Source organism: Podarcis muralis, chromosome 12, assembly GCF_964188315.1.
Source record: "Podarcis muralis chromosome 12, rPodMur119.hap1.1, whole genome shotgun sequence".
Taxonomy (NCBI): domain Eukaryota; kingdom Metazoa; phylum Chordata; class Lepidosauria; order Squamata; family Lacertidae; genus Podarcis; species Podarcis muralis.
In genome coordinates, this window is record NC_135666.1 from 30,032,890 (window position 1) to 30,057,682 (window position 24,793).

Genomic DNA, 24,793 nt, shown 5'->3' on the forward strand with positions numbered 1-24,793 from the left:
GTTACTATAATTACAAAGTCACAGAAGAGTCAGCATGATCTCTTGTGCATATAAGATTTGCACCTGACTGTTATAAGGAAAACACTCTTTGGCGGAGGTCTTGCTATTAACATGACGTACCTGCTCAGTCACGAACGCAGGTTTCCCGGCAGTCCTGTTCTGTCTCAAACCTATTTTGGTTACCGTCGCAGCCTCCATACCAAAAGCGAGCACAAGAATTTACATCCTTGGCATAATACCACATCATTGTATAGTCTCGGCAGTCTCCGGTTTTCATTGGTTCGAAACATCTGTCATCTGGAAACAAAATGGGTTGGGTTTTGTTGTTTTTTGGTTTTTTTACATCTACTGAGACCTGCTCCAATTCTACAGAAGCACAAAATCTTGGGCCTTGTCTTCCTCTGCTATGGTGCTATGAATAGGTGCACCTGAGGTATTTGGTAATGGGAGGGTGTATCTGTAAACAACAGCCACTCCCCTCTTTTCTACAACCAAGGCAAACCTAGCTTACTCCTGTGTTTGCCGGTTCTGCCAGTTTTGCTACAGAGCTGGGCTGTACACAGCACTAACTGACAGCTATCGTCCCTCTTCCCCAACCTTAGAAGACGTAATGCCGTGGTACCATAGTTTTCTTTTTACGTTCTGTGTTGAAGCTCTTCAAGTTTGTCCATGTTCCATTCAAATACAGAGGCTTCTTTCGTTCTATTATTTACTGACTAGACACTCTTGCACACACATAACCTGGGACAACATGTCAATGGCATTTTCTCCCAGGCTGGGATTAGACATACAAAACTGTCTAGTTAATGTGCCCCTCTTGTGGCTGTTATGTCCCACAAACCCACTGATGACATGCTAAAGACTGTAACCTGTGTTTTATTCTGTCTTTACCTGCTTCAGGCCATGAAGTGATCTATCAAAAGAGGAAGAAAGCGTTCCCCTTAACTGGTGACCTTGTTCTGTTGCCATGTGATAGCCTTCAATTTCACTGCCTCTATAACTTCAACTTTGTGGGGAGGTGGCCCATACAGTCGTACCTTGGAAATCGAACGGAATCCGTTCTGGAAGTCTGTTTGACTTCCAAAACATTCGGAAACCAAAGCACAACTTTTGATTGGCTGCAGGAAACTCTGGAAGCCAATCGGAAGCCACGGAAGCCCCGTTCAGGTTCCAAAAATAGTTCACAAACCGGAACACTCACTTCTGGGTTTGCAGCGTTCGGGAGCCAAAACGTCTGAGAACTAAGCTGTTTGAAAACCAAGGTATGACTATAAGCAAACTCAAGACCCTTAAAAGCCCATAAAGTCTGTACATAGCTCAGTTGGTAGATCATGAGACTCTTAATCTCAGGGCTGTGGGTTCAAGCCCTATATTGGGTGAAAGATTCCTGCATTCCTACCTTCCAACTACTATGATTCTATCCCTTAACCCTTCCATTAGAAGAATCCCTTCACACCTTTCGTATGAGGCTGCAGAACAGCTGGCAGAGGTTGCACACCTCTAGTTACATTAGATATGCGAGTTATATCTGGCTTGGGAGTTCTGAATTCGAAAAACTCTTGTGTCTCATGAACAGAAGGGGCGGCTGGTCGTCTGTGACTATCAGGAAGTTGCTTAGAAGGAGCTGTAGTAACATAGCGGTCCCATTCAGAATGCGACACTCCTTTCTCACTAGGAACCCCTGGCAATAGCTATAAAAAAGGAAATAAAGAATTAAATGTCAGTGGCAAATAGGAATAGAGGGAAATTCTATTCAGTTCACATCTCAGATCTATCAAACTCACACTTTCTGAAACAATATGAAAATTTAAAACACAGCCATCATTCATCTGTTTTTTCAGTGCAGTTGTCCAACGAACCAAAGTTTATGAAAATGAATGTGTATGGCAAAAATGAATGTATTAGTGAACATTACATATGAAGATGCATTGTATTAGGAGAAATTGCTTGCAAAAATGTGTACAGTCATCTATTGTATGCAAAAATGTGTTTGTTAGGGAAAATTTGCTCTTGAATGCTGAATAATTTTCAGTAGGATTTTTTAAATACAAATTCCTGCAGAAATTTGGCGAACTGACTATAAGATTGGAAAAATGACAAAACTTTCCAGCCTTCATGGTAAAACTAGGTGAACTTAAATACCAAGGCCAAGAATTGAAACCTGGGAACGCCTAAGTGCAAAAAAAAAGACATGCTTTACTACTCAGCTATAGCCCTTCCTATATAAGCACAAATCTTTAGAAATACTTACAAAATCAGTAACTTCCGGCTGATGTGGAGGGACGTAAGGCTCATGTGTCTCAACTACAGAAAACTGACCAGTGTGCTGTGTTCTTGTCTCAAGTCCTGGAGAAAGGGCTGAGCTGAGCACTTTGGTGATGTAGGAACTGAAATCGTTCTCACAGATTTGTTTGAAGATCTTATTCTCGAGAGCTGAAAGGGTTAGATGGAAATACACATAGACCAGGAATGAGACCGAGCTGATGGTGACAGGCCCATTTGTTCCAATCAGTGGCCCTCCAGAGGTTGTTGGACTCCCAGCAGCCCCAGCTGGCATGGCCAGTGGTCAGGGATCATGGGAATTATATGAATGAGTTTATTATTTTGGTCACAGACCAGTTCCAGCTCACGTACAAAATCAAGGAAGTTATGAAACACAATAGGGATACAGTGGTACCTCAGGTTACATACACTTCAGGTTACACACTCCGTTAACCCAGAAATAGTGCTTCAGGTTAAGAACTTTGCTTCAGGATAAGAACAGAAATTGTGCTCCGGCGGCACGGCAGCAGCAGGAGGCCCCATTAGCTAAAGTGGTGTTTCAGGTTAAGAACAGTTTCAGGTTAAGAACGGACCTCCTGAATGAATTAAATACTTAACCTGAGGTACCACTGTACATTTAAATTGGCAGTTCGGTATAGCAGCAGTTGAAATATATAAATTAGATCTTACTCACTAAAATATAACCTGAAGTTGTCATTTAAAACCTTAATCATAATGATATGACAGCTTGTTCCCTAAGTTTTATAGCAATCACACAGAATTTGGCCCATGGGAATTATAGTCCCAACACCATCTTGGACGGCCACAGGTTCCTCACCCCTGCTTTAAATTGATGTCCGCTCCACAGTATGATTTGTACATGTTGTGGGAGGGTTAAGATTGTTTCTTTTTTATGCAAAGAGAGTGAAGGTTATGGGCATTAAACTGTCTTGTGGGAAGGACTAAAGGAGGAGGCAGAAGAAGGCCCCCTCTGGAGAAGACCATCTCCAGATTGACTCTTCACCTCCATCCCTGCTGGGCCATTCTACTACTGTCCTTTGGGAAGACGACTGAGGACATTTTCCAAGTTGAAATTGTTCATTGTTGGGTTTTTTCTACAGTGGAACCTTGGTTCTCGAATGGCTTAGTTGACAAACAAATCGGCTTCCGAAAGCCAAAAACCTGGAAGTAAGTGTTCTGGTTTCCGAACGTTTTTTAGAAGCCAAACTTCCAACGTGGGTTCCGCTTGAGTGCAGCCAATCGGAAGCTGCGCATTGGTTTTCGAACAGTTCCGGGAGTCAAACAGACTCCCAGAACGGATTAAGTTCGACAACCAAGGTTCCACTGTAATGTGATTTAATGCTACATGTAAGCCACCTTGGAAGGAAGAGCACCCGAGCAGGCAGGATAAGAATCTAATCCTTATAATAGCTGGGCTTACTGAGAAGAGGAGACAACCTGGGATGTGGGGGGAGAGCAGACAGACTAGAGCAGGCATAGGCAAACTCAGCCCTCCAGATGTTTTGGGACTACAATTCCCATCATCCCTAGCTAACAGGACCAGTGGTCAGGGATGATGGGAGTTGTAGTCCCCAAAACATCTGGAGGGCCGAGTTTGCCTATGCGTGGACTAGAGCTTTGTACAACCCATACTTTTAAAACACATGCCATGCCCCAAAGAATCAAGGGAACGGATGTTTCTCTCTCCCAGAACTACAATTCCCTGCACCCTTCACATACTACAGGCAGAGGGCCTTCTAAGTAGTGGTGCCCTCCCTATGGAACTCCCTCCCTTCAGATGTCAGGGAAATAAACAACTATCTGGCTTTTAGAAGACATCTGAAGGCAGCCCTGTTTAGGGAAGTTTTAAGGACTAATGCCTTATCCTTATCATCTTGATTAAAACGATTTTGCATGCAAACATTAAAACAAGGAAGTCAGCAAATGCAACAGTTAGCAACATGCCGGGGGAAAATGCTTCCATAGCTATATAGGTATTCTGAATATATACACACACTAAAAACAAGCATTGCTGCTGTTCCTTATTATACTTTATCATCATGCAAAAGCTCTGACTGCTATCTACAGCAACTAAAATTTATAATACCAATATGCATTACTAATATTCCAGCAAATAACATTCCAGAGAGATTGCTCCCTCTTACCTTGCAGGGTCATGAAATCATCTATCTGGTAGACGTGCTCTGGGTCCGGGTCTGAAGCGATGAGGTCCAGATCTTTCCGGAAACTTTCAAAATTGGGATCGCTCTTCTGAACCACCCCAATGACAAAGATTTCAATGTTGAGAGCGTGGGCGTTCTTCACAACCACCTCCAGCGAATTCTGATCGCGGCGATCTGCTTGCCCGTCCGTTATCACAATAGCCACCTTTCTCACCCCTGGCCGGGCAGCCTGGAACACATCAATGGCGTTGCTGAGAGCTGTGGCGGTGAACGTGCCTTCCCCCAGGTACTGCATGGCATCAACGGCACTTTTCAAGCTGTCCTTGTTGGGGAACTGCTGCAAAGTGGACACCAGCTCAACTTTGTGGCTGAAGTTGATGATGCCGACGCGAGCCGTAGCTTGGTTAACGGTGACGGCGTCAATCACCGTTTTCACAAACCGTTTGATCCGGTCAAAGTTCTCGGGCCCAACGCTTTCCGAACTGTCAATCACAAACACGAGCTCCAGAGGGTTTTCTTTGCACTTAACACCGCAGCCTGTTAAAAACAGGGTGAGATGGGGTTAGAATTAAGTCAGCTATCTGCTATGTAGGGACACAGGTGGTGCTGTGGGTTAAACCACAGAGCCTAGGACTTGCCGGTCAGAAGGTTGGCAGTTTGAATCCCCGTGATGGGGTGAGCTCCTGTTGCTCAGTCCCTGCTCCTGCCAACCTAGCAGTTTGAAAGCATGTCAAAGTGCAAGTAGATAAATAGGGACCGCTCTGGCGGGAAGGTAAACGGCGTTTCTGTGCACTGCTCTGGCTTGCCAGAAGCGGCTTAGTCATGCTGGCCACATGACCCGGAAGCTGTACGCCGGCTCCCTTGGCCAGTAAAGTGAGATAAGCGCCACAACCCCAGAGTCGGCCACGACTGGACCTAATGGTCAGGGGTCCCTTTACCTTTACCTTATCTGCTATGTAGATTTTAAATAATTCCCCAAGAGTTGCAGACTGGGGTCCAATAAATAAATAAATGTTCTGATGTGCACACAAGGTGCTTCCTCTGTCCGTGTGCATGAGAAAGGCTTCCCTACATTCCCTTCTGACAGCAACTTCAGATACATCTTGGAATCAGTGTGTACATGCTGTTGAAAATTAGGAAAGACAGTGGACAACCGCACCTGTTTTCTGTGGATTCCCAGCACTGGTGAACACTGCACATTCATGCTATTTGGAATAACTGTTCCACTAAGGGTGGCTTCATACATGTGATTTTTTTCTTCTTTTCATTGGTATAGTGCTCCTCACCTCACACAGAAGTAGAGATGCAGCAAGACAGTAAAGGTAAAAAACAGGTAAAGGACCCCTGGACGGTTAAGGACCTTCCTGCAGCCAATCAGAAGCTGCGCTTTGGTTTTTGAATGCTTTGGAAGTAGAACAGACTGCCGGAACAGATTCTGTTCAACTTCCAAGGTGCGACTGTTTAAGACTGCAGAGACATGGGCCAGCACTTGTGAAACAGCACTCCCAGCTATTTTCCTTCCATTCATGGTTCTTTCAACTCCACCCAATAAATGTACACACTTCCAAGGTCAATTCTGAATTCTTTCAGGGAAAGCAACTAATACGATGAAATGGTTTCATTCCTTCAGGTAGATCTTACCACATATCTCCATTATGAGTTTGATTACGTCTTCTTTCTGAAAGAGAGGAGCCAGTTCAGTTGTGATTTCAGATTTGGAAGTCAGTTATGCATCATTGCCTAATTGTTTTTGTTTTGTTTTGTTTTCTAATGGAAAATTGGGTGCTTGCTTTGCATAAAGCAAGTGACAGGATGTTTTGAAACACTAAAAAATATTATTGTTACAGTGATATTCCGATGGTTCTCTGAACATGTCTAAAAGAGGGGAAAGAATCATGTCTACTTGCATGGGAGTGGAAAGTGCCAAAGTTCGCTCAATTCTCTCATGTCGAAAACGGAAATTAGTGCAGCAAATGCAATCCGTGTTTTCTGCTGTTTTCACAACAGTCTGCAAACAATATTTAATTGAGAATGTGTATTGTCGTCCTCCTCCCCCTGCCATTTGTATTTTGTGTTCTTTGCGTTGAAATGAATGGCCTTTGCATTGAAATTAATGGTATGATGTAATGCTACAATACGTAATTGATTGCATAAAATTCTGTCTGCCACGGCAAGACAAACAACATGGTTTCCCCCAAAAGCTGAACTGTAGCAGACTAGAAACAGCGCTGCGTACATGGCTCAGAACAGGTTGGAACACATTTTCCAACAAAATACGTAGTTAAATGATCCTTAATCTGTGACAGAGATGTCGTTTTTATTTGACGCAACACAAAATATACAAAAAGCCCTGCTGGATGTGGCCAGTGGCCCATCTGGTCCAGCATATTGTTCTCATATCGGCCAACCAGAAGCTTATAGTAAGACCACAAGCAGGTCCTGGAAAAGACTGATTCATTCCTAGCTGTAATCCAACAACATCTGGTGAGCCACTGATTCCCCATCTCTGATCATAAAGAGTGCCAAGCTGCAGCTTTTACCAACGGTCACATTTTTATGATAAAACACATCAGGATGTACTTACAGTAAGACCAGGTTCACCTTTGAGTCCTGAAAAACCCTGAAAGGTTGTATAATGATATAAATTATTAAGTGCACTATCTTCTGTCGTGAAAGAATAAATAAAGTAGTTGTGTTTTTTTAAGTGTTACCCTTGGTCCTGCAGGTCCAGGTTCTCCAATCTCTCCTTTGTTACCTCTCTTTCCCTGGTCTCCTTTCTCTCCAGAATCTCCCTAATAATAAGATACAACATGGCTATAAACCTGGCCCTACATAATTGGTCACATGATACAGCACACAGATACCATTTGAATGGTAATGCCCATCAACTTCGGGGGGCAGCCCCCTCAAATATTTTATTGGGGGGTCCGAAGGAGCCTCGGCTCCCATGGATAGAAGACTTTTTAATTTCCATTTCCTATTTTCCCCCTTCTTCCTCCTTTTCTTTATTCCTTTATTTCTTTAATCTTGGTTGTTTCCCCTCTTTTTCCTTTCTAAATTAGTTTGCTTTTTATTGTATTTTATGTTGAAAACTTTTAATAAAAACTGATTTTTTAAAAAAGAGATAGATGGGCAACCCTCTTACCTTAGACCCGGGTAGTCCAACCCCCACAGAGCCTTTTTGTCCTGGTAAGCCTTGAACACCCCGATCTCCCTAAAAACGACATAGAGATTTGCTTAGAAATAGCCTTTGTAAAAAGACTGTAACATTTAGCAGCTGCAAGCAAAGTACTGTTCCCTCGGTTATTTAGGTCGTTTTCTGTTTGAATGCAGAACTGTCTGCAAGGATTGCATTTGGCTATACCCATATGGACATTTATTAAACATACAGGAAACAAGCATGCAGGAAATCCACTGACAGATGTTTAGCCAGCCGTCTTATCCCTTTGAGCAGAGCAGCTTTCCTGTCACTTCCATATGGAACAGTTATGTTAAATGTGGCCCAAAAGCATACCCAGGGCTCAGCTGCTCAGCTTAAGCGGCCACCAATATTGCTCAGCCACAGGGTTTACTTACATGACCCAGAGACCTAATACACAGATGCTCCTCTTGTGAGACAGCCTCACATGATGGGAAGCAGTTTTCGACTCTATGGCTCTAAGCCAGTGGTTCCCAAACCTGAGCGGCCACTGGAGGTGTCAATGACTATCAGGCTTTGAAAAGCTGGCATTGCTGTATCAAGTTTATCAATTTTGTTGACTCAAGCTACATTGGATTTTGAATAAATGTGCAACTAATGGTTACAGCTTTTAACGCTGCTGTGTAATCACCTTTCTTAGTGCATCGTGATTCAACCACTATTCTGAATAATGCTCTTTATAGGGCAAGGGGCGCCAGGGATGAGTTTATGGAGCCAAGGGAACAGTGGCCCCCAAAAATATTTGGAACCACTACTCTTAGCCGTCCAAACCACAAGCCCCGGAGCTTTACATACGCAAGAAGTGTCACATTCCTGACATCTCTGTGGCCATATAAGGAGTGATGACATTTTTGTAGGTGACAACACACTTGCTTTCTAAATTTTGAATTGCCCCAGAGGAGTCCCTACCGGATTCTCCATTCATTCAACATTTGGTACTCTCCTCCAGGCCACACCCCCTCCCCAGGCCACGCCCCTCACAAGCCGTGTTCTGCGCCCTCACTGAGGTTCACATAAATGGGAAAGTGTCTTTAAAATGCATTGCTCTAAGTCAGATTCTTATGGGAAGGATCCAGCTCAACATTTGTTTTGTTTTTGTTTTATTTTGACAAAGTAATAATCATAAATAAATAAGAATAAAAATGTGCACCCCACCACCGAGACCATTCCATTGTAACTATCCAACCTCCCAAAATTTCAACACCTCTTGCAATGGTTTGACCCCTTTCCATTTTACAAATTCTACAAACACCTTCCGTATCAAAATCATGTCTCCTACATATTCCCCATCTTACCTTAATGGCACATCTCAATTTATCATTAATAGCTACACCTCTTTATACCATTCCTCCATTTTATATTCTGCTTGCCCCTTCCACTTCCCTAGCGATCATAATTCATGCAGCTGTTGATAAATTTGTGAGCAAGTCCTTCATAGCCTGCGAACCTTCCACCCCATCGTAAATTGATAATAATGGCAACTCTGCACTTTCAGTCAACTTTAACCCAGTGATTTCTGTTATCTCCCAGATCAACATTTTTCCAGATATTTATAGCTTTGGTATAAGTAATTGCCTAGTCTGGATGACAGCAGGTGTGTGTCTCTCTCTCTGTGTGTGTGAAGTCATCAGGTTATAAAGGCCAAAACTGAAATTCTAGTTTAAAAGATATGTCACTGCTAGGACACCCTGACACAACATGATGGCCTTTTAATTTGTTAGAGCAAACAGTATTTACTCAGTTATTTCACTTCCATGGAAGGGGAAAGTCCAGGGTATGACACATCCACAGTTCATCAGTTTTTCCAGAACAAATTTCTGTCCTTGATCAAGATAGAGTTTTAAAGGCCTGATCTTTTCACTCCAACAGGGCTGGCACTCAGTTAAGAGACCACTGTCTGTCAACCAAGTGGACATTTAAAATTTAGGTTTTTGGGGTTTCTTTCCCCTCTTAAGCAGCAACATAAATAGTTCCATGAAACAACTGTGTAATGAAGACAGGGCAGGGGGAGTCATTTGCAAAATACTTATGTCAGCACCTACATTCTTACCTTAATTCCTTGTATACTATCTCCAGGAGGACCCTGTGGCCCTGGCAGACCTTTTTGTCCAATAACACCCTAATTTTAAAAAAGGGGGGGAAAGGAAATAAAATTGTCTCAGATTAAGGGGGGGAGTAGTTTAAGATAACTCCAGGAAGAAGTCAGAATTGCATAGTGTCATGTAAAATTTTGTGCCCATCTCTGCCTTTTCCAAATGCTGGAAACTGTGAAAAGAATTACAGTACATATATGAGCCTTTGTAACTGCTTGGGGGCACTTAAGTGCATTCCTATACATGTCTACTCAGAAACAGGGATGGACAAATTGATCGATTTCAGTTTCTTGCAGCTTCTCCTTCTTTCCCATCTTAATTTCAGTTCTTTGGCAATTGGCTTTTTTCTTTTTTAAAAAAAGAAATCCTTGTGGAAACCCATCGGCATCTTAGTGCAATTTCTCCTAATCAATGAAATTTCACATGCAGTTTTGACTAATGTATACACTTTTGCAATTCCCACTAACATAATTCATTTGTAAGCAATTCCCACTAACATAATTCATTTGTAAGTCATTTTCATGAATAGATGCCTCTTTATGCATGCCATACAGTAATGTATGTATTCTTACATGCATTAGTTGGTTGGAAAACTGCATTGAAAAATTCAGAGAAGTACAAATTTCAAAGAATAGTCATGTTTTGGTTCATGTAGTGGTTCAAAAAGTGTGGATTAAATGGTTTCTCATTAAAATGCAAACAAATTCAATTTTGCACCCCTGCCGCAACTCGGAAATAAGGCCTATTGAGGTCACTCCAGGTAATTCAAAGGCTGGAGTAAGAGGCCAGCAGAATAAGGGCAGCCATGGAAGTGTTTAGGGAGTAAGGAAGCTGATAGCACAATCCCACCTATTTCCCCTTCTCTCTGCCCTTGGTCACGTTCAACAGCCAGCCAAATTAAATGACAAAGCTGTCTTGACTATACCATTTCAGGCTTGGGATACACATTTGGGGAAAAAAAGCAACCCCCCCCCCACACACAGAAAGAAGATAGGCTGAACCCTTCCCCCTGACATGCTGATTCTCTGTGTGCAAGTGCTTATCCTTTGCTCCTTAAGGTAAGCAAATGTACATCCACAGCAGTCACCTGAAGTCTTGGGCTAAAAAGAGCCTGATGGCTGGAGTGAACCACTCAGTCCCCGTTATTGAGAGCCGTAGGATCAGTAGCATTCTTCCACAACTAACCCCCCAAACAAAGGCAACACTGCATTCCTTTGCTGGGTGCACTGCATCTAACAATTCAGCCACAAAACGAAACATTATAGAAAGAAGTGCTTCTTTTGCAAGGCACCCACAAACCCGTTAAGATTAAAACAGGCAAAAAAGAAGCAGCTAAGATACTGAATGTAAGTTAGCACCAGAGCATTCCAAGAAAGGTGGCTATCAGGTTTAATTTAAATATATAAGGGGCAGGAACTTCTAGATCAGGGGAAGGGAACTTGTGGTACCTACAGATGTTATTGGACTCCAGCTCCCATCAGCCCCAGGTAGCACAGACAGTGGTCAGGGAAGATGGGAATTGTAGTCAAACAATATCTGGAGAGCCACACTGCATATTCCCAATCCTTCTGCTAGACTCTGCAGAGATTCTTGCTAACCTTGGGCCCAGGTATTCCTATTCCTCTTTGACCAGGAGGCCCCGGGGGTCCTCTTGCTCCTGGTTCTCCCTAAAGTAAAGAAAGACAAAAAGGAAGAGGTTCAACACAGGTATTACATCCACAGAATTTTATGAACGAGCCTGTTTTCAAAACAAATCATAGCAAAGGATGTTCCAACTTAAAAGCCGGCAAGCGTCTCATAGATATCAATAGCTAAAGGCCACATTACAGGTGCTATTAATTTATTTACGTGCATTCTCAGGGCAGCCCATAGAATAGAAAATGCACAATACAGTAAAATGTAAAGCACCATTAAAGCAATTCCCAATTAAGGTTTTTTCTTTATTTATTTTAAAAGAATATTTAAATGCACACCCAAACCAAAGAGCAGAGAATCAAAGCCACAGAGCCAGGGGAATATTAGGAGCTACAACAAAATTCAGAAAGGTCTTGGAAAATAAAAGACATTTAAAATGTGGTGGCAAAAAGGCATTAAAGTTAGGTACACGTGGCCCTGCTTGGGAAGGGCATTCTGCAGTTGAGTCACACAGCCACTGAGATGCCCCTTTCACAAACAGCCGCATGCTGCACTTCATTTGGCTTGGGCACCCAGAGAAAGCATTGGGATAAAGATATCAGGGTTGGAGTAGGTTATCCTTGCCCAAGTCCAAGGATCATTGGCCTGGGGCAACTCAAAGGCAGACTTTTTTTACTGGTGCCACCGGTGTTGCAAAACACAATGTCTGTATAGACATTGGGTTGGCTTTTGAATATCGCACTTGATCTCTCAACCTGTTTTTAATTGCTATGGGGTTTTTTGTTAATGGGATTGTTTTACAGTCTGTTTAATTATGGTGTGTGTCCCCCCTGTTTCTTTTAATGCTTGTGTAACCTAGGAGACCAGAGTTCACCGGGTCACCTTGAACCAGTCACCAACACTTAACCTAACCTACCTCACAGGCAGGGCCGGATTTAGGTTTGATGAGGCTCTAAGCTCCTGAAGGTAATGGGGCCCTTTATATGTCCAGCTGTCCTTTGTCAACAACAAATTGTCACTGTTCTTTGTGCTGAATATATGCTATATGGTAATTTATGGACCTAATAGGTATCTAAAGCCATTTGCCCATGTTGCCATGCAACCCGTCCATGCAGAATGTAGGCACCCTATATATATAGAAATGAGGGAACCAGTGATATTTTAGGGAGCAGGCTAGCAGGCGGGGCCCATGACTTACATCATAGGAGCCTACACAACACAAAACACTGTTGCTGTATGTAGGTTTTATTTTGTTTGTTTTTGATCTTATATTTTGGAAGTGTACATCCAGGTTTTTTTCCTTTCAATTTTTTTGGGGCCCCCAAGAGAGTGGGGCCCTAAGCTATAGCTTGTTTAGCTTATACATAAATCCGGCACTGCTCACAGGGTTGTTGGGAGGATAATGTAGAGAGTGGGAGAGCCATGGATGCTAAACTGAGATCCTTGGAGCAAAGGTGGGGAATGAATGCAATAAATAAGCCAAATATGGGTGAAGAGGAGGGCTTTTTTCTGGTGGACTCCGTTGCCATTATAAGAGAACAAGGGAAGTATTCACAGTGAGTTCCGGCACCTCTTTTTCTAGAAAAACAGCATGGGGGAAGATGTTTAAAGGTTAAAGGGGGAACCTTTAAAGGTTTTAACCTTTAAAGCCCTATATGGCCTAGGACCCTCGTACCTACGGGACCGCCTCTCCTGGTATGCCCCACAGAGGAACTTACGGTCTTCAAATAAAAACATCTTGAAGGTCCCAGGCCACAGAGAGGTTAGGCTGGCCTCAACTAGAGCCAGAGCTTTTTCGGCTGCGGCTCCAACCTGGTGGAATGCCCTGTCGCAAGAGACAAGGGCCCTGCAGGACTTGACATCTTTTCGCAGGGCCTGTAAGACAGAGCTGTTCCACCAGGCCTTTGGTCAGGGCGCAGCCTGACTCCCTCCTTTGGCAATCTCTACAAAGCTTTAGTCTATGGTTGCCATCAATTTGTATTTTAATTAATTTTTAGAATGTATTTATAATGTTGTACTGTTTTAGTGTTGTTAGCCGCCCTGAGCCCGGCTTCGGCTGGGGAGGGCGGGATATAAATAAAATTTATTATTATTATTATTATTATTATTATTATTATTATTATTATGTTTGTATAAATAAATAAGAGATGGTCTCCATGTTCTCTCTCCCCTCCTGCCAGAGAGGGAAGCAATTCGGAGCAGGTAAATATTGAGGAGTGTGGAGAGAGGTCTTCACGAAGTTCTCTCTCATTCTTTGAATGATGGGGAAAGCTTCCAGAACTGTTATTTGGAGCAACCTTCTTCTCCCACAGAGTTTCTAACCAGCCTAGCACTTAAAGGTTTAACAACTCAAACACATCATGGAGAAATGTCTAACAAAGCTGCCAGAGATTTAAATAATAGGACAGCTGTTGACAGATGGCTGAGAGCAACTTGATCTTGGTGAAATCCCTAAAGGACAAAGGTCTGTTTGACAATTTGCGTACAACTGTGGTTTGTTTAGGAGGAGGAGACGTCTGTGATATTAGAGAGGGGGCAGCCCAACCTTCAAAAACTAGTTAATGGAGAAGCTTTCAGGGCTGGAATGCTACAACTTCAATGCTTAAATCCGAGAAGCCTGTTTGACTGGTTTGTGGATCAGACTGTGAAAAGATCATGAAGATTAGAGCTGCAGCAGTCCTTAAAAAAACTCAGCAATCTTACTTGGGAATAAGTCCTATTAAACTCAGAGGAATTTACCATGGATCACACACGTGTAGGCTTGCATGGTTGATCTTGAATGCTAAAGATGGGGCCAAACTACATGTTATAGACCTGTAACTGGAAAACATCTGAAAGCAGCTGTGGCATGTTCGCATTTGGACTGGGGAGGGGGAGCTGAAGTGTAGGGACATGAAGTGTCAAATCCTTTTTTTTCTTCATGGTGGCATTGCTCCAACCCCATCCCCCGAGCAGTTATTATTTGCACATCGAGAGGCACATTGATTCCATGTGCTACCAGCAGGTGGTGCCAGAGGATGGGTCCATTTCTGTATGGGCCTTTTGGTATTTGTGGATGAGTTGAATTTGTATCTCCACCCACCCACCGGCTTTTCTGATTTATTCACCGAAAACATTGTGATTTAACTGGATTGCAGGCTACTTGGGAAACCCAGCCAGATGGGTGGGGTATAAATAATAAAATGGTTGTTGTTTGTTGTTATTATTTATTATTATTATTATTATTATTATTATTATTATTATTATTATTATTATATTATTATTATGCCCCTCTGAACTCACTCACTTAATTTCAAGTAAACCTGAATACGACCAGACTGCTTTAACTTTAATTCACAGGACTACTGCAAGCAAATGTTTCTCCTCTTAACCATTTCAAAGACGGGCTGTTCAAAACATTTACTGTAAATACTTAAGATACAGTTTAGACATGTTGCTAAACCAGCACTCCCTTCTGGATCAGGCCAAAGACGTATCTAATCCAGTATTATGTTCACATGCTGTCCAAGCAGATGGGAAACCTGTAAGCAGGACCTGAGTGCTGGCTGGGCTTCTGGGAGTTTGGAGCTAAACCACGGTTTAGAGCGGAGATGGGGACTCTATGGTCCTCCAAATGCTGTTTGGCTCCAACACCCAGAAGCCCCAGCCAACATGACCAAGGGTCAGGGATGACGGGATTTGTAGTTCGACAACATCTGCATGGTCAAAGGTGGGGATTCCATGACCTTCCAGATCACAGAATCAGAGTTGGAAGGGTAATCTAGTCCAATCCCCTGTAATGCAAGAATCCTGTCCAAAGCCGGCCCTGGATGGGCTCAAACCACCAACCTTTTGGTTAAGAGCCAGGAGCACTGACACATTGCGCCACAGGAGGACTATTGCTTAACTGCAGCTCCCATCACTCCTGACCATTGACCATGATGGATGAGGATAATGGGAGCTGGAGACCTATATCATCTGAAGAACCACACTGAGAGCTACATGAATGGGCCTATTCTCCCAGGCTCACACACCCCTCTTTTCTCCCCTGTGTGTCCAAGGGCAGGGTGGACGAGGAATCAGAAGCTTTTCTTTCAATTTTTTAAATTAAAAATGCCTTCTGGAGTTGTCTGAACCAGTGGCTGTGGTTTAGCACTATGGTTAGTTTCAACAAGACAGCTTCACAGCCTGTGATTTGAAGTTGACTTGTTTTGGAGCTAATCATAGTTATTATGTGATACATAGTCTAAATTAGTGTGAAATCAAACATTAAACAGTTTGCATATATATTATATAGACAGGGGTGTATGTCTTATTTTTCTGCTCCTCTCGATTAACTCTGTGACCTCTGGTGCATTTATTTTTAAATTGTTCCACTACTGTGAAAGACAAGGATAAGGTTCTCCAAGCGACTGCACATGCATCATAAATTTATGGAATGATATGGGTTGGAAACAACTCTATATAAGGGAAGTATTATGTAAATCTGTTGAAATGGATCCAAAGATATACAAAGAGTTACCATGCTGGGCTTTTCACTTTGTTTTTGTTTTTTTGAACCGCAGGAATTTTTCTGCATACTTATTTTTTCTTAATTAAAAAGGGCGAGGGAGGAAGAAAATGCAGTCAGCTGAAATTGAGCTAACTGGCAGTTACCGTGTGTGAGATCAATTAAGACGCCTGGGGCGAGGAACAGACACTCAGCTCTTTACTGGAGTTGAGCCTATGTTTGATAGGCCAGGATCTTAACATGATACGCTTCCTGCAGCTGGCTCTACCTTGCCCCCCAGAGACCACTGTTGGTGGGTTCCCCTTCCCCCAAAAAAGCTTTGGCTCTGTTCTTCAGTAAAAATGCTAGGGTAAGCTATTCCCACTGTTGTGGTATAAAGGCTGCGGCTTTACAATTTGCATGCCTTTTATATATATACTCAGTTGTTGTGATTACAGCCTGCTCCTTTGCCCTTCATGTCTATCCTATACACAACAAGAAAGTCACGCCTATAGTGTTCCCGCATCCCACAGGCGGTTTTGAGTGAATCGGGCCTCTGTTTCACCAAATTCCTCCTTTCTGCTGCCTGCATATGTGAGCCATCTCTCAAGGCCAAAGAACAGAGCTCCAATTGAGATTGAGGGAACATTCTTACAGAGTGATACTTAGTGGAATTCCAACTTGTATGTAAATGTGTTTATAGGGGGCTCTTCGGTTAAACAAAGCTGTTCGTTTTTTTAAAAAAAATTAGAGGAAATTAGAGCAGTACAGAAGAAGGATTGGAGCAGGAAATCAAGCCCTACTGATCGCTCTGTGTGTGTGTGTGTTTTCTATACCTCAATAATACAGAAAATAAATGACAATGAAAGTGGCTGCCAAACCTCTGTGAGAAGGAAAACAATAGCCGGAACAATTTCTATGCCACATTTCCAAATATTATCTCAGTAACCAGTAATGAAGCTGGATCTGGGATGATTCGGGACAGATAACAGAAAGTGCTTACGCATGGAACTACTTTCCACAGGAGGCAGCAATGGCCACCAACTTGGAGGACTTTAAAAGATCATTAGGCAGAGTCATGGAGGACAAGGCCACCAATGGCTTCTAACCACAATGGCTGTGTTCCACCTCCACTGGCAGAGGCAATATGGCTGTCAGGGACTGGACAGAGGAGGAATGGTGGAGACCGCCTCCCCAGCCCAGGCCTTCCAGAGAAGAGGAAGACAGTATGGATTTACAACGGGTTTGTGGGAAGTCACAGCTCAGAGGCAGATGAGGGGGAAAGTTGGGAAGTAATGGGAGAGGGGGAAGCAGAGCAGGAGCAGCTGGCTGACACATTATCACTAGAAAGCATCCCAGACCACTCCCCACCCCCGTTCTCCCAGAACCAGGCAAGCATTGAAAGTAGGAGAGCAAAGGTCTTGGAGGCAAATGGCCCTAAGCGGCCACCATAAGCTGGGTGGTACTGTTGACAATTGAGGAGAGAAGTGGGGTGGAGATTACTCGGAGCAATGCCGTTACTCCAAGAGACAGCTTTTCTAAGCCTCTCTCTGTGAATATTGAATAAAAGACATTGGTAAGAACTCTCCTTGTTTATCTGTTCCTGGCAACCTACTGTTGGGGGTGGGGGTCGGAGTCCCTGACGCCTGACAATGGCTTGAATACAAATTGCAAGAAATCATAGTTGGGGAGAATGCAAAGGTTCTGCTTGTGGGCCTCATGCATCAATACCTGTGTCAGCAAATGTATTATTTGCATAACTGCATTAAAGCCAATATGTAAGATTGTTTTCTGCCACACAAACTGTTCCTTCTTACAGGTGCAGGGATCCATAATAGCTGCGGCTTCAAGGATTTGTCTGAAAGAATAAGGCCACTGAAGCACAGGTTGTGTCTCTTATTTAATGAACATGTGGATTATTGTTTTTTCAGCTTCTTGGGTACAAATATTCAGGGGTCCCAGTAAGGAACTGGCCCATGGAGCCAAAATGTTCCCCCCCCCACCATGGTCTAGAGCAGTGATGGCCAAACTTGGCCCTCCAGCTGTTTTGGAACTACAATTCCCATCATCCCTGACCACTGGTCCTGTTAGCTAGGGATGATGGGAGTTGTAGTCCCAAAACAGCTGGAGGGCCAAGTTTGGCCATCACTGGTCTAGAGGGTTACAACAGGGAAGTGGAGTGAAGAGGAGCAGGAAGGGGGAATGGTGAGCAGCACAAACAGAGAGGCACAGTCCCTAGTATACAGAAATGCACACTGCATTCCTCAGAAGCAAAAAGCAGCAGAACTTTTGCTGCATCTAATTTTTAATAGCTCTAATTCCGCAAATGGAATGATTTTATAAGAATGCTCATATGACAACCATGGAATGTAGGAAGCGCTCTCTCTCTCTCTCTCTCTCTCTCTCTCCTATTTACTAGGATAATACCAAGCTGGTTTGTCATTGCCAGAATATGCTCCAGAGTACTATAAGTGATTTATCTGTTTGTTTTGACAAATTCCTGTGCTGTTTTGTTCACATGGGGACAGAAGTGTTTAGCAGCCTTGAGGGCAGCCACCAAAGAGCTCAAGACATACTGAAATGTGCATTTTATTCAATGGCTCAGCTGTGACAGGTTTTGATTTCCCTATGTAAATTGGGCAGCAGAAGGCAACAGCAGATTTTTACATTGTTAAAGCAGAGGACTGATTGAAAGCGGGCAGATTTAGACAAGCACACATAAATATTTCACACAGAGTTTCTATAGACTCTTCAAACTTTAAAGTAGTGTTCAAAAAGCCATTTATTTGGGGCCACCTTTCCTTAATTTCAGCTTTTCTTTAAACACCCACAGGTGAGGGGATAGCATTTTTGTTTTTCTGTTTTCTCTATTTTAAAAAGAAAACATGGCCTATGCTTTGAAAACACTTGCTGTACTGCTGCTAGTTTTAAATTGCTGATTTCTGAGAGTTGGTATGGATTTTTATTTTTATTTTTGAAATGCAAGCTAGTCACACTGGGTGGGCCATTACCCCAAACGGCAGCTTGACATAAGCAAATAAACAAACGTTGTGCCAGAGGTCTAACTTCTGTTAACACTTAAAGGGCTACGTCAAGATGGATTCTGTCAACTTTATAAAAGTTATGTTATCCATCAAGAAGAAACTGTGATTTATGTTCATTTCCGAGGAAATAGAATACAAAAAGAACCTGCTGGATCAGCCAATGGCCTATCTAGTCCAGCATCCTGTTCTCACAGAGGCCAACCAGATGCCTGTGGGAAACCTACAAGCATCCAAGCACAAGAACATTCCTCTCAATATGGAGGGAATAAGTGCATAGAATTTGTTTTAAGAAGAAGAAGAAGAGTTTGGATTTGATCTCCCGCTTTATCACTACCCAAAGGAGTCTCAAAGTGGCTAACGATCTCCTTTCCCTTCCTCTCCCACAACAAAACACTCTGTGAGGTGAGTGAGGCTGAGAGACTTCAGAGAAGTGTGACTGGCCCAAGGTCACCCAGCAGCTGCATGTGGAGGAGTGGAGACGCGAACCCAGTTCCCCAGATTACAAGACTACCACTCTTAACCACCACACCACACTGGCTCTCTTTTAATGCTTTTAATGACAGAGTTATCTATTAAAATTATAGGTGTTACTTTAGCATGAGTACCTTTTGGCCAGGGTCCCCTGCTCCTTTAAGACCTCTTGGTCCCTGAAGGCCAGGCATTCCCTGAGGTCCCTAGAACGAGGTCAGAAAAATACAGGCTGGTTAGTCTCACAGAACCGAAGGATGTACAAATAACGGGATTTTGGCCTCAATCTAGAAGCTTTTATTTCTTCATTTAAAAACAAACATACACTTTATTTTATTTTAATCTGTTGTTAAAATTGTATCCTACCTTTCCATCAGGGTGGCAAAACCATATTAAAACAAATGCAATTAATAAAACAAAACAGCAATAAAAGAAAATAAATGACATAATAACAAGGCAAGTAAAACACCGATAAGAACTATCAAAACATAAAACCAATTTCAATACATAAGATAAGAGAGGAAGGAGATACCTAAAGCTGGGGGCAGAATATCCCCAGTGGTGGGCTAAGTGGCAGAAACATAAATAAACCAGCCTAAGATTGTGTCAAGGGCAGAGAAGAGCGCTAACCTTGAAAGGGGGAAGAGACTGGAAAAGTAACAATGTCTTCACAAAAACAGGCTGGTTAGCAAAAACGATTGACTATTTACATATTGCAAAGTTAACATGGAGACTAAGAGGAAACACTATACAAAAAGTTAAAAAGGAATGGATGATATTTAAAGAATATCTCAAAAACTATATGGATGACAGACATAGAATGAATCTAAAAAACAGAGAAAACACATAGTAAAATTCGTTTAGAAAAAGAGAACAAACAAAAATGAAATGTGTCTTAATTAATAAATTGCAAAATAGCACAATGAGAACAGTTGGAAGTCAAACACTGTGGTGTATTTATGTTAGGTATGTAGCTAATGTATGTTTTGCAGTTATATTTGTATTGTATTGTACTGTATTGTATTGTATCACATTGTTTATGTATAATAAATGAAAAATTATTTTAAAAAGAAAAGAAAGGAGGAGAGACTCTTCTGGTCACTATGAACCTAAGAGGCGTGCTGGAGCTCTGAAGGCACTTGAGATCCCCAAGGAGGCAAGGTGTGACGCTTCAGGACACTGAGGACAGTGTACTATTCTATCCATTTACCTTTTACCTATTACCTATCACAAATTAGAAGTGAAATTACACTTACTGGTGCACCTGGAAAGCCATCCCCCTTTGCTCCAGGAAGTCCAGGTGGCCCCGGTAAGCCTGGAGAACCCTGAAGACAAATAATCAACGTCAATATAAATTATCTAAACATCATATTATTAACTCTTAACGTTGCCAGACTTCGATGTCGGCATGTGAGAAGGCAAAACTGGCAGGCTGCTATTTCACAGCACACATAGATTATGCCCGGGACAGAGAAGCTTCACCTTCCTGTTGTACTTCTGGTTGAAAAGGACTCTGGGAGGAAGGTGGAAGCTGTTGCTCATCGGGTAGAATACTACCAGGGAAAGTGTTCGTGATCTGGACATTGACAGCTGATTTACAAATTTGAAAACTGGCAATACTTGAAAACTGGCTTGCACCACAAGCCACAATGAACCGCATGCCGCGCTTGGGGAAATTCAGAAGTGGTATACGATATAGTGCACGGCAAGCTCCTCTTCCAAGAAGACGGGAGGAGCAGAAGTAATGCTGGACATGTCTGAGTCCTCAGGGTGTGCCTAAAGGATTCCTCTGGTTTGTTGCCAGTGTTTTAAAATATCAAGTAGTTTCCCCATTAATTATTTCAATAACGAAGGAAATCGGGGGCAAGGGGTCTTGTCTCTATTTTGACTTCCAAATTCCTGCACTGGGAAGAGTTGCCAAACAGATGTTCTCACTTTGTGAACAACAAAAATAGGATAACAATACCCTTCTCTTATGAACTGAGGATTTTGTCGCACATATTCCTCCTGATTTTAGAAGGCGTAAGTATTGCTGCATCTTCATTACACAATATCCTAAATCTGACATCCACGCTTTCTGCAGCCAATCGGAAGCCACACCTTGGTTTCTGAATGTTTTGGAAGTCGAATGGACTTCCAGAATGGATTCTGTTTGACTTCCGAGGTATGATTGTATTGGGTAATCAAAATATTTTACAATGAATTGCAACAAAGACTCAGATGGCAGCTTGCTATTATAAATCCATTGCACCTGGTTGGATATGACTTCGGATTACTGCTGACATCATAACATTTGATTACTCAATAAAGAGGGCCACTTAAGCTTGATATCACTTACTATTATTTTATTACTTACCCTTAACCCAAGTCCCCAGGATGGATTGCAACAATTTAAAACACAAAATTAAAAACGATTCAAAAATGTACAAGTACAAAAATGGTATTGCAACAGAGGAGGGGGGGCATTTGGGGCCTGAGTCATTTAGGGCTTTAAACACTAATTATTAAATGTTGAATTGGGCCCAAAACAAGCTGGCAGCCAATGTTTCAAAACAGAGGTGATATGTGATCTAAATGGAACCCCAGCCAGTAATTTGAGGCTTAGGGTTTCAGCATGTCTTTAACCAGCCCTGATCCTGCCCAACAAGCCTAAAAACACCCAAGTTAGTATTTCATTCTACCTCTTTGTATGTGGTCATACTGAATCATATGGCCAATATTTTGTTTTATTAAAACTGCACACCTGAGGTCCCATGATTGAATTTCCAGGGTTTCCATCGCTCCCAGGAGGTCCTGTATATCCTTGCTCCCCCTAAACATACACACAAAAGAACACATCTTTATTAAAGGATCACACAGTTTTGGAGGAAAGTACCAGGATCGGGTGTTCCACATTGCTTTTGGGCGTCATTTACCTTGGGGCCAGGAAGCCCACGAATGGAAGGTCCAGGGCTACCAACTGAACCTTTGATACCAGATTCACCCTGCAGAAGAAATATATAATCAGTGCATGTCTATATTATCAGCAACATATTCACACGATGACAAGGAGTCCTAAAGTACTGGCTTTCAAGAGTATCCTAAAACATTTTGCCTAGCTGCAAATGATGATTGGATATCCAGTAATTGGTTCATGAATTCATTAGAAAGGACTTCAAGGATCATCTCAGTTTTCTGAATTAAGGTTTTGGAGCCACAACAATTGCTCTTCATCTCGATCATAGCATTTTTCAGGATAGCTACAATCTAGCAACTACAGTATTCTATCATTTTGTTTCCTTTCTGCTAATTTTAATTTCAGCGGGATGCGTCTTCAGTGACGTAGCCTGTGCTCTCCCTTTGGTGTTTGTGATTGTGGAGAAGTCAGGTTTTCATTTGGAAATCAGCTAAGACCAAGGACCTCTCTGTCCACGCTGTTTGTCATCGTTCATTCCAATCAGCTTCCTGGTCCAGAGATGGGGAGCCTCAGGCCTGAGACCTCTCTATCTGATCCTCAGGACTCTGCCCAAGGCCACACCCCTTCTAACAAGGCCACACCCTTCACTGGCTCTGACTTGCATCCTCCCTGAGTATTTCTGCCTGTTTATAATGTGTACATGACCTGTGGCCCTAGGAAGTTCTCCTAGAAGTGGATGCAGCCCTTGAGCTGAAAAGTCTTTCCCACCTGTGGCCGAGATAGTTGAGCACTAGCTTCTGCTATGTGGACTATGGTAGTCAGGTGCATTATATGAATTGCATTTGATGCACTGCACACAGACAGGCTCTTAGCAGACAGAACCCACACACAGAGAAGCAACACAGAAATGAAAGTAACATACCTTTGGTCCTGGATCACCTGGCAAACCTCTTTGACCATCATTTCCTTTTGCTCCTCTTTGTCCCTCTTCACCCTAATTAATAAAATAAATAAAATAAACTGTGGCACAAAGCTATTTCCATCCAACATATATTTATGGGGTTTTTTTAGAATATCTAAAATGAAAATTGATAATTGATGGGCCCTGAAGTGGTCAACTATCAATTCTATCCATGAATTCTTTTTTTTAGGGCAGGTCTGCAAAATGGGGGGTGGGGTTCTTATTGGCCAACACAGTTTCCTTTGGGTTTTCATATGAAATCTGCCATTCAGCTGCTGGACAACTGCAAGTGAAGTGTTTCTGAGCTGTCACCACACAATGGTCACATACTGATGAGTGTCAGTGGTCCCAGAGAAGAGCAGAGGGACAGAAGGAGCTCCAGAAACAACAGACCATGAGGTCAAACTTCTAGATTAATGCCTTTGCCCAGTATTTCATTAAAGAGTCTCCAGGAGGAAAAAGCAGCCTAATTTTTCAGCTGGACGAACATTAATTTCAACGAAAATTCTGGTGTTGACTTTCAGAATATGCTATTAATATTTCATTATCTTGTAATTTTATTCTTCCTGTTTTTAGTACAGATAGGGTGAACCTACAGATCAGAGCTTGCCACAATCAGCCCCATGGAATCTTTCTTCTTTATTAGGGCCACTTGCTTTTAAGGATAAGGCAGGTGCTGTGATGTTTTTATTGCAGCAATCTGTATGTGATCTTTTTTTTTTTTTTGTATATATTGTACAGGTATTGGTATACAGTATATACAAACGTGTACTTATATTAATTTCATTATTAATGTCCTGCCTTGTTAATAACTGCCTGTTCTGTGTTACTTCTTCAAATCTTGGAATCCCCTTCTTTTCTCAATTAATAAAATCTGCTATTAAAAAGAAAAAAGCTTTCAGAAGGATGTGCACACTTGGAAGTTCTTGTAGTTTTAGCTAGAGCCCCTTCCTGACTTGAAACTAGAGCCCCTTCCTGACATGAATTGTGTGTAGAACAAATGCAGGTAGGAATGCAGAGCGACATCACAGCGGTGGAAGCATTTGCCTGTGGACTTCGCAAGTTCAATTCCCCATCTGTACAGGTGCATAAGTGCATCTCTACACAGTTGGGAAGACTTGCAGCCCACAAGAACTCTATCCAGTTTTGTTTTCATAAGCAATATTGAAAACAATTGAACTATGGAATATTAGTGATTAAAAGGTGTCAGTCCTACAACTTCCTTCACTGAGACAGAGAGATTTTACTTCACTCACTCTCACACTTCTAAAACACATTTTTTCAGTCTTACCTTTGGACCCACCTCGCCCTTTCCAGGAATTCCCTCTGGGCCTCTTGGGCCAGGTAATCCTTGTTCCCCCTAACAAAAATAAAAAGAGGGTCTTAATTTTCACACAGCATTTATTTGCCTTATTGATTTATACTCCACCCTTCAGTAAACTGCATTTCCGGTGCAGCTTAAATACTTCCTATGGATACAATAAAATACAAAGGGCAAACACAACAACCTGAAACAGGAAAATCTCAGTATCACAAGACATCTGGAGGACAGCCATAGCTCAGGGGTAGAGCATCTGTTTTGCA

The 24,793-nt window shown here is 42.4% G+C and overlaps 1 protein-coding gene across 3 annotated transcripts in view; it reads right to left on the minus strand.

The window, feature by feature from the left end:
• Nucleotides 1–24,793, minus strand: part of COL28A1 (collagen type XXVIII alpha 1 chain) — a 67,302-nt gene that overhangs the window by 1,054 nt on the left and 41,455 nt on the right. For all 3 annotated transcript variants that reach the window (XM_077936970.1, XM_077936969.1, XM_077936971.1), the window contains exons 20-35: nucleotides 24,501–24,569; nucleotides 23,171–23,242; nucleotides 22,268–22,336; nucleotides 22,096–22,164; nucleotides 20,609–20,677; nucleotides 19,490–19,558; nucleotides 11,336–11,404; nucleotides 9,695–9,763; nucleotides 7,591–7,659; nucleotides 7,157–7,237; nucleotides 7,030–7,065; nucleotides 6,087–6,123; nucleotides 4,428–4,982; nucleotides 2,252–2,433; nucleotides 1,457–1,691; nucleotides 121–297 (exon numbers count right to left, since the gene is read on the minus strand). In XM_077936970.1, coding sequence (XP_077793096.1) covers nucleotides 125–297; nucleotides 1,457–1,691; nucleotides 2,252–2,433; nucleotides 4,428–4,982; nucleotides 6,087–6,123; nucleotides 7,030–7,065; nucleotides 7,157–7,237; nucleotides 7,591–7,659; nucleotides 9,695–9,763; nucleotides 11,336–11,404; nucleotides 19,490–19,558; nucleotides 20,609–20,677; nucleotides 22,096–22,164; nucleotides 22,268–22,336; nucleotides 23,171–23,242; nucleotides 24,501–24,569 — 1,923 coding nt within the window. In that variant the 3' untranslated portion in view covers nucleotides 121–124. The remainder of the gene's footprint in view (nucleotides 1–120; nucleotides 298–1,456; nucleotides 1,692–2,251; nucleotides 2,434–4,427; nucleotides 4,983–6,086; nucleotides 6,124–7,029; nucleotides 7,066–7,156; nucleotides 7,238–7,590; nucleotides 7,660–9,694; nucleotides 9,764–11,335; nucleotides 11,405–19,489; nucleotides 19,559–20,608; nucleotides 20,678–22,095; nucleotides 22,165–22,267; nucleotides 22,337–23,170; nucleotides 23,243–24,500; nucleotides 24,570–24,793) is intronic.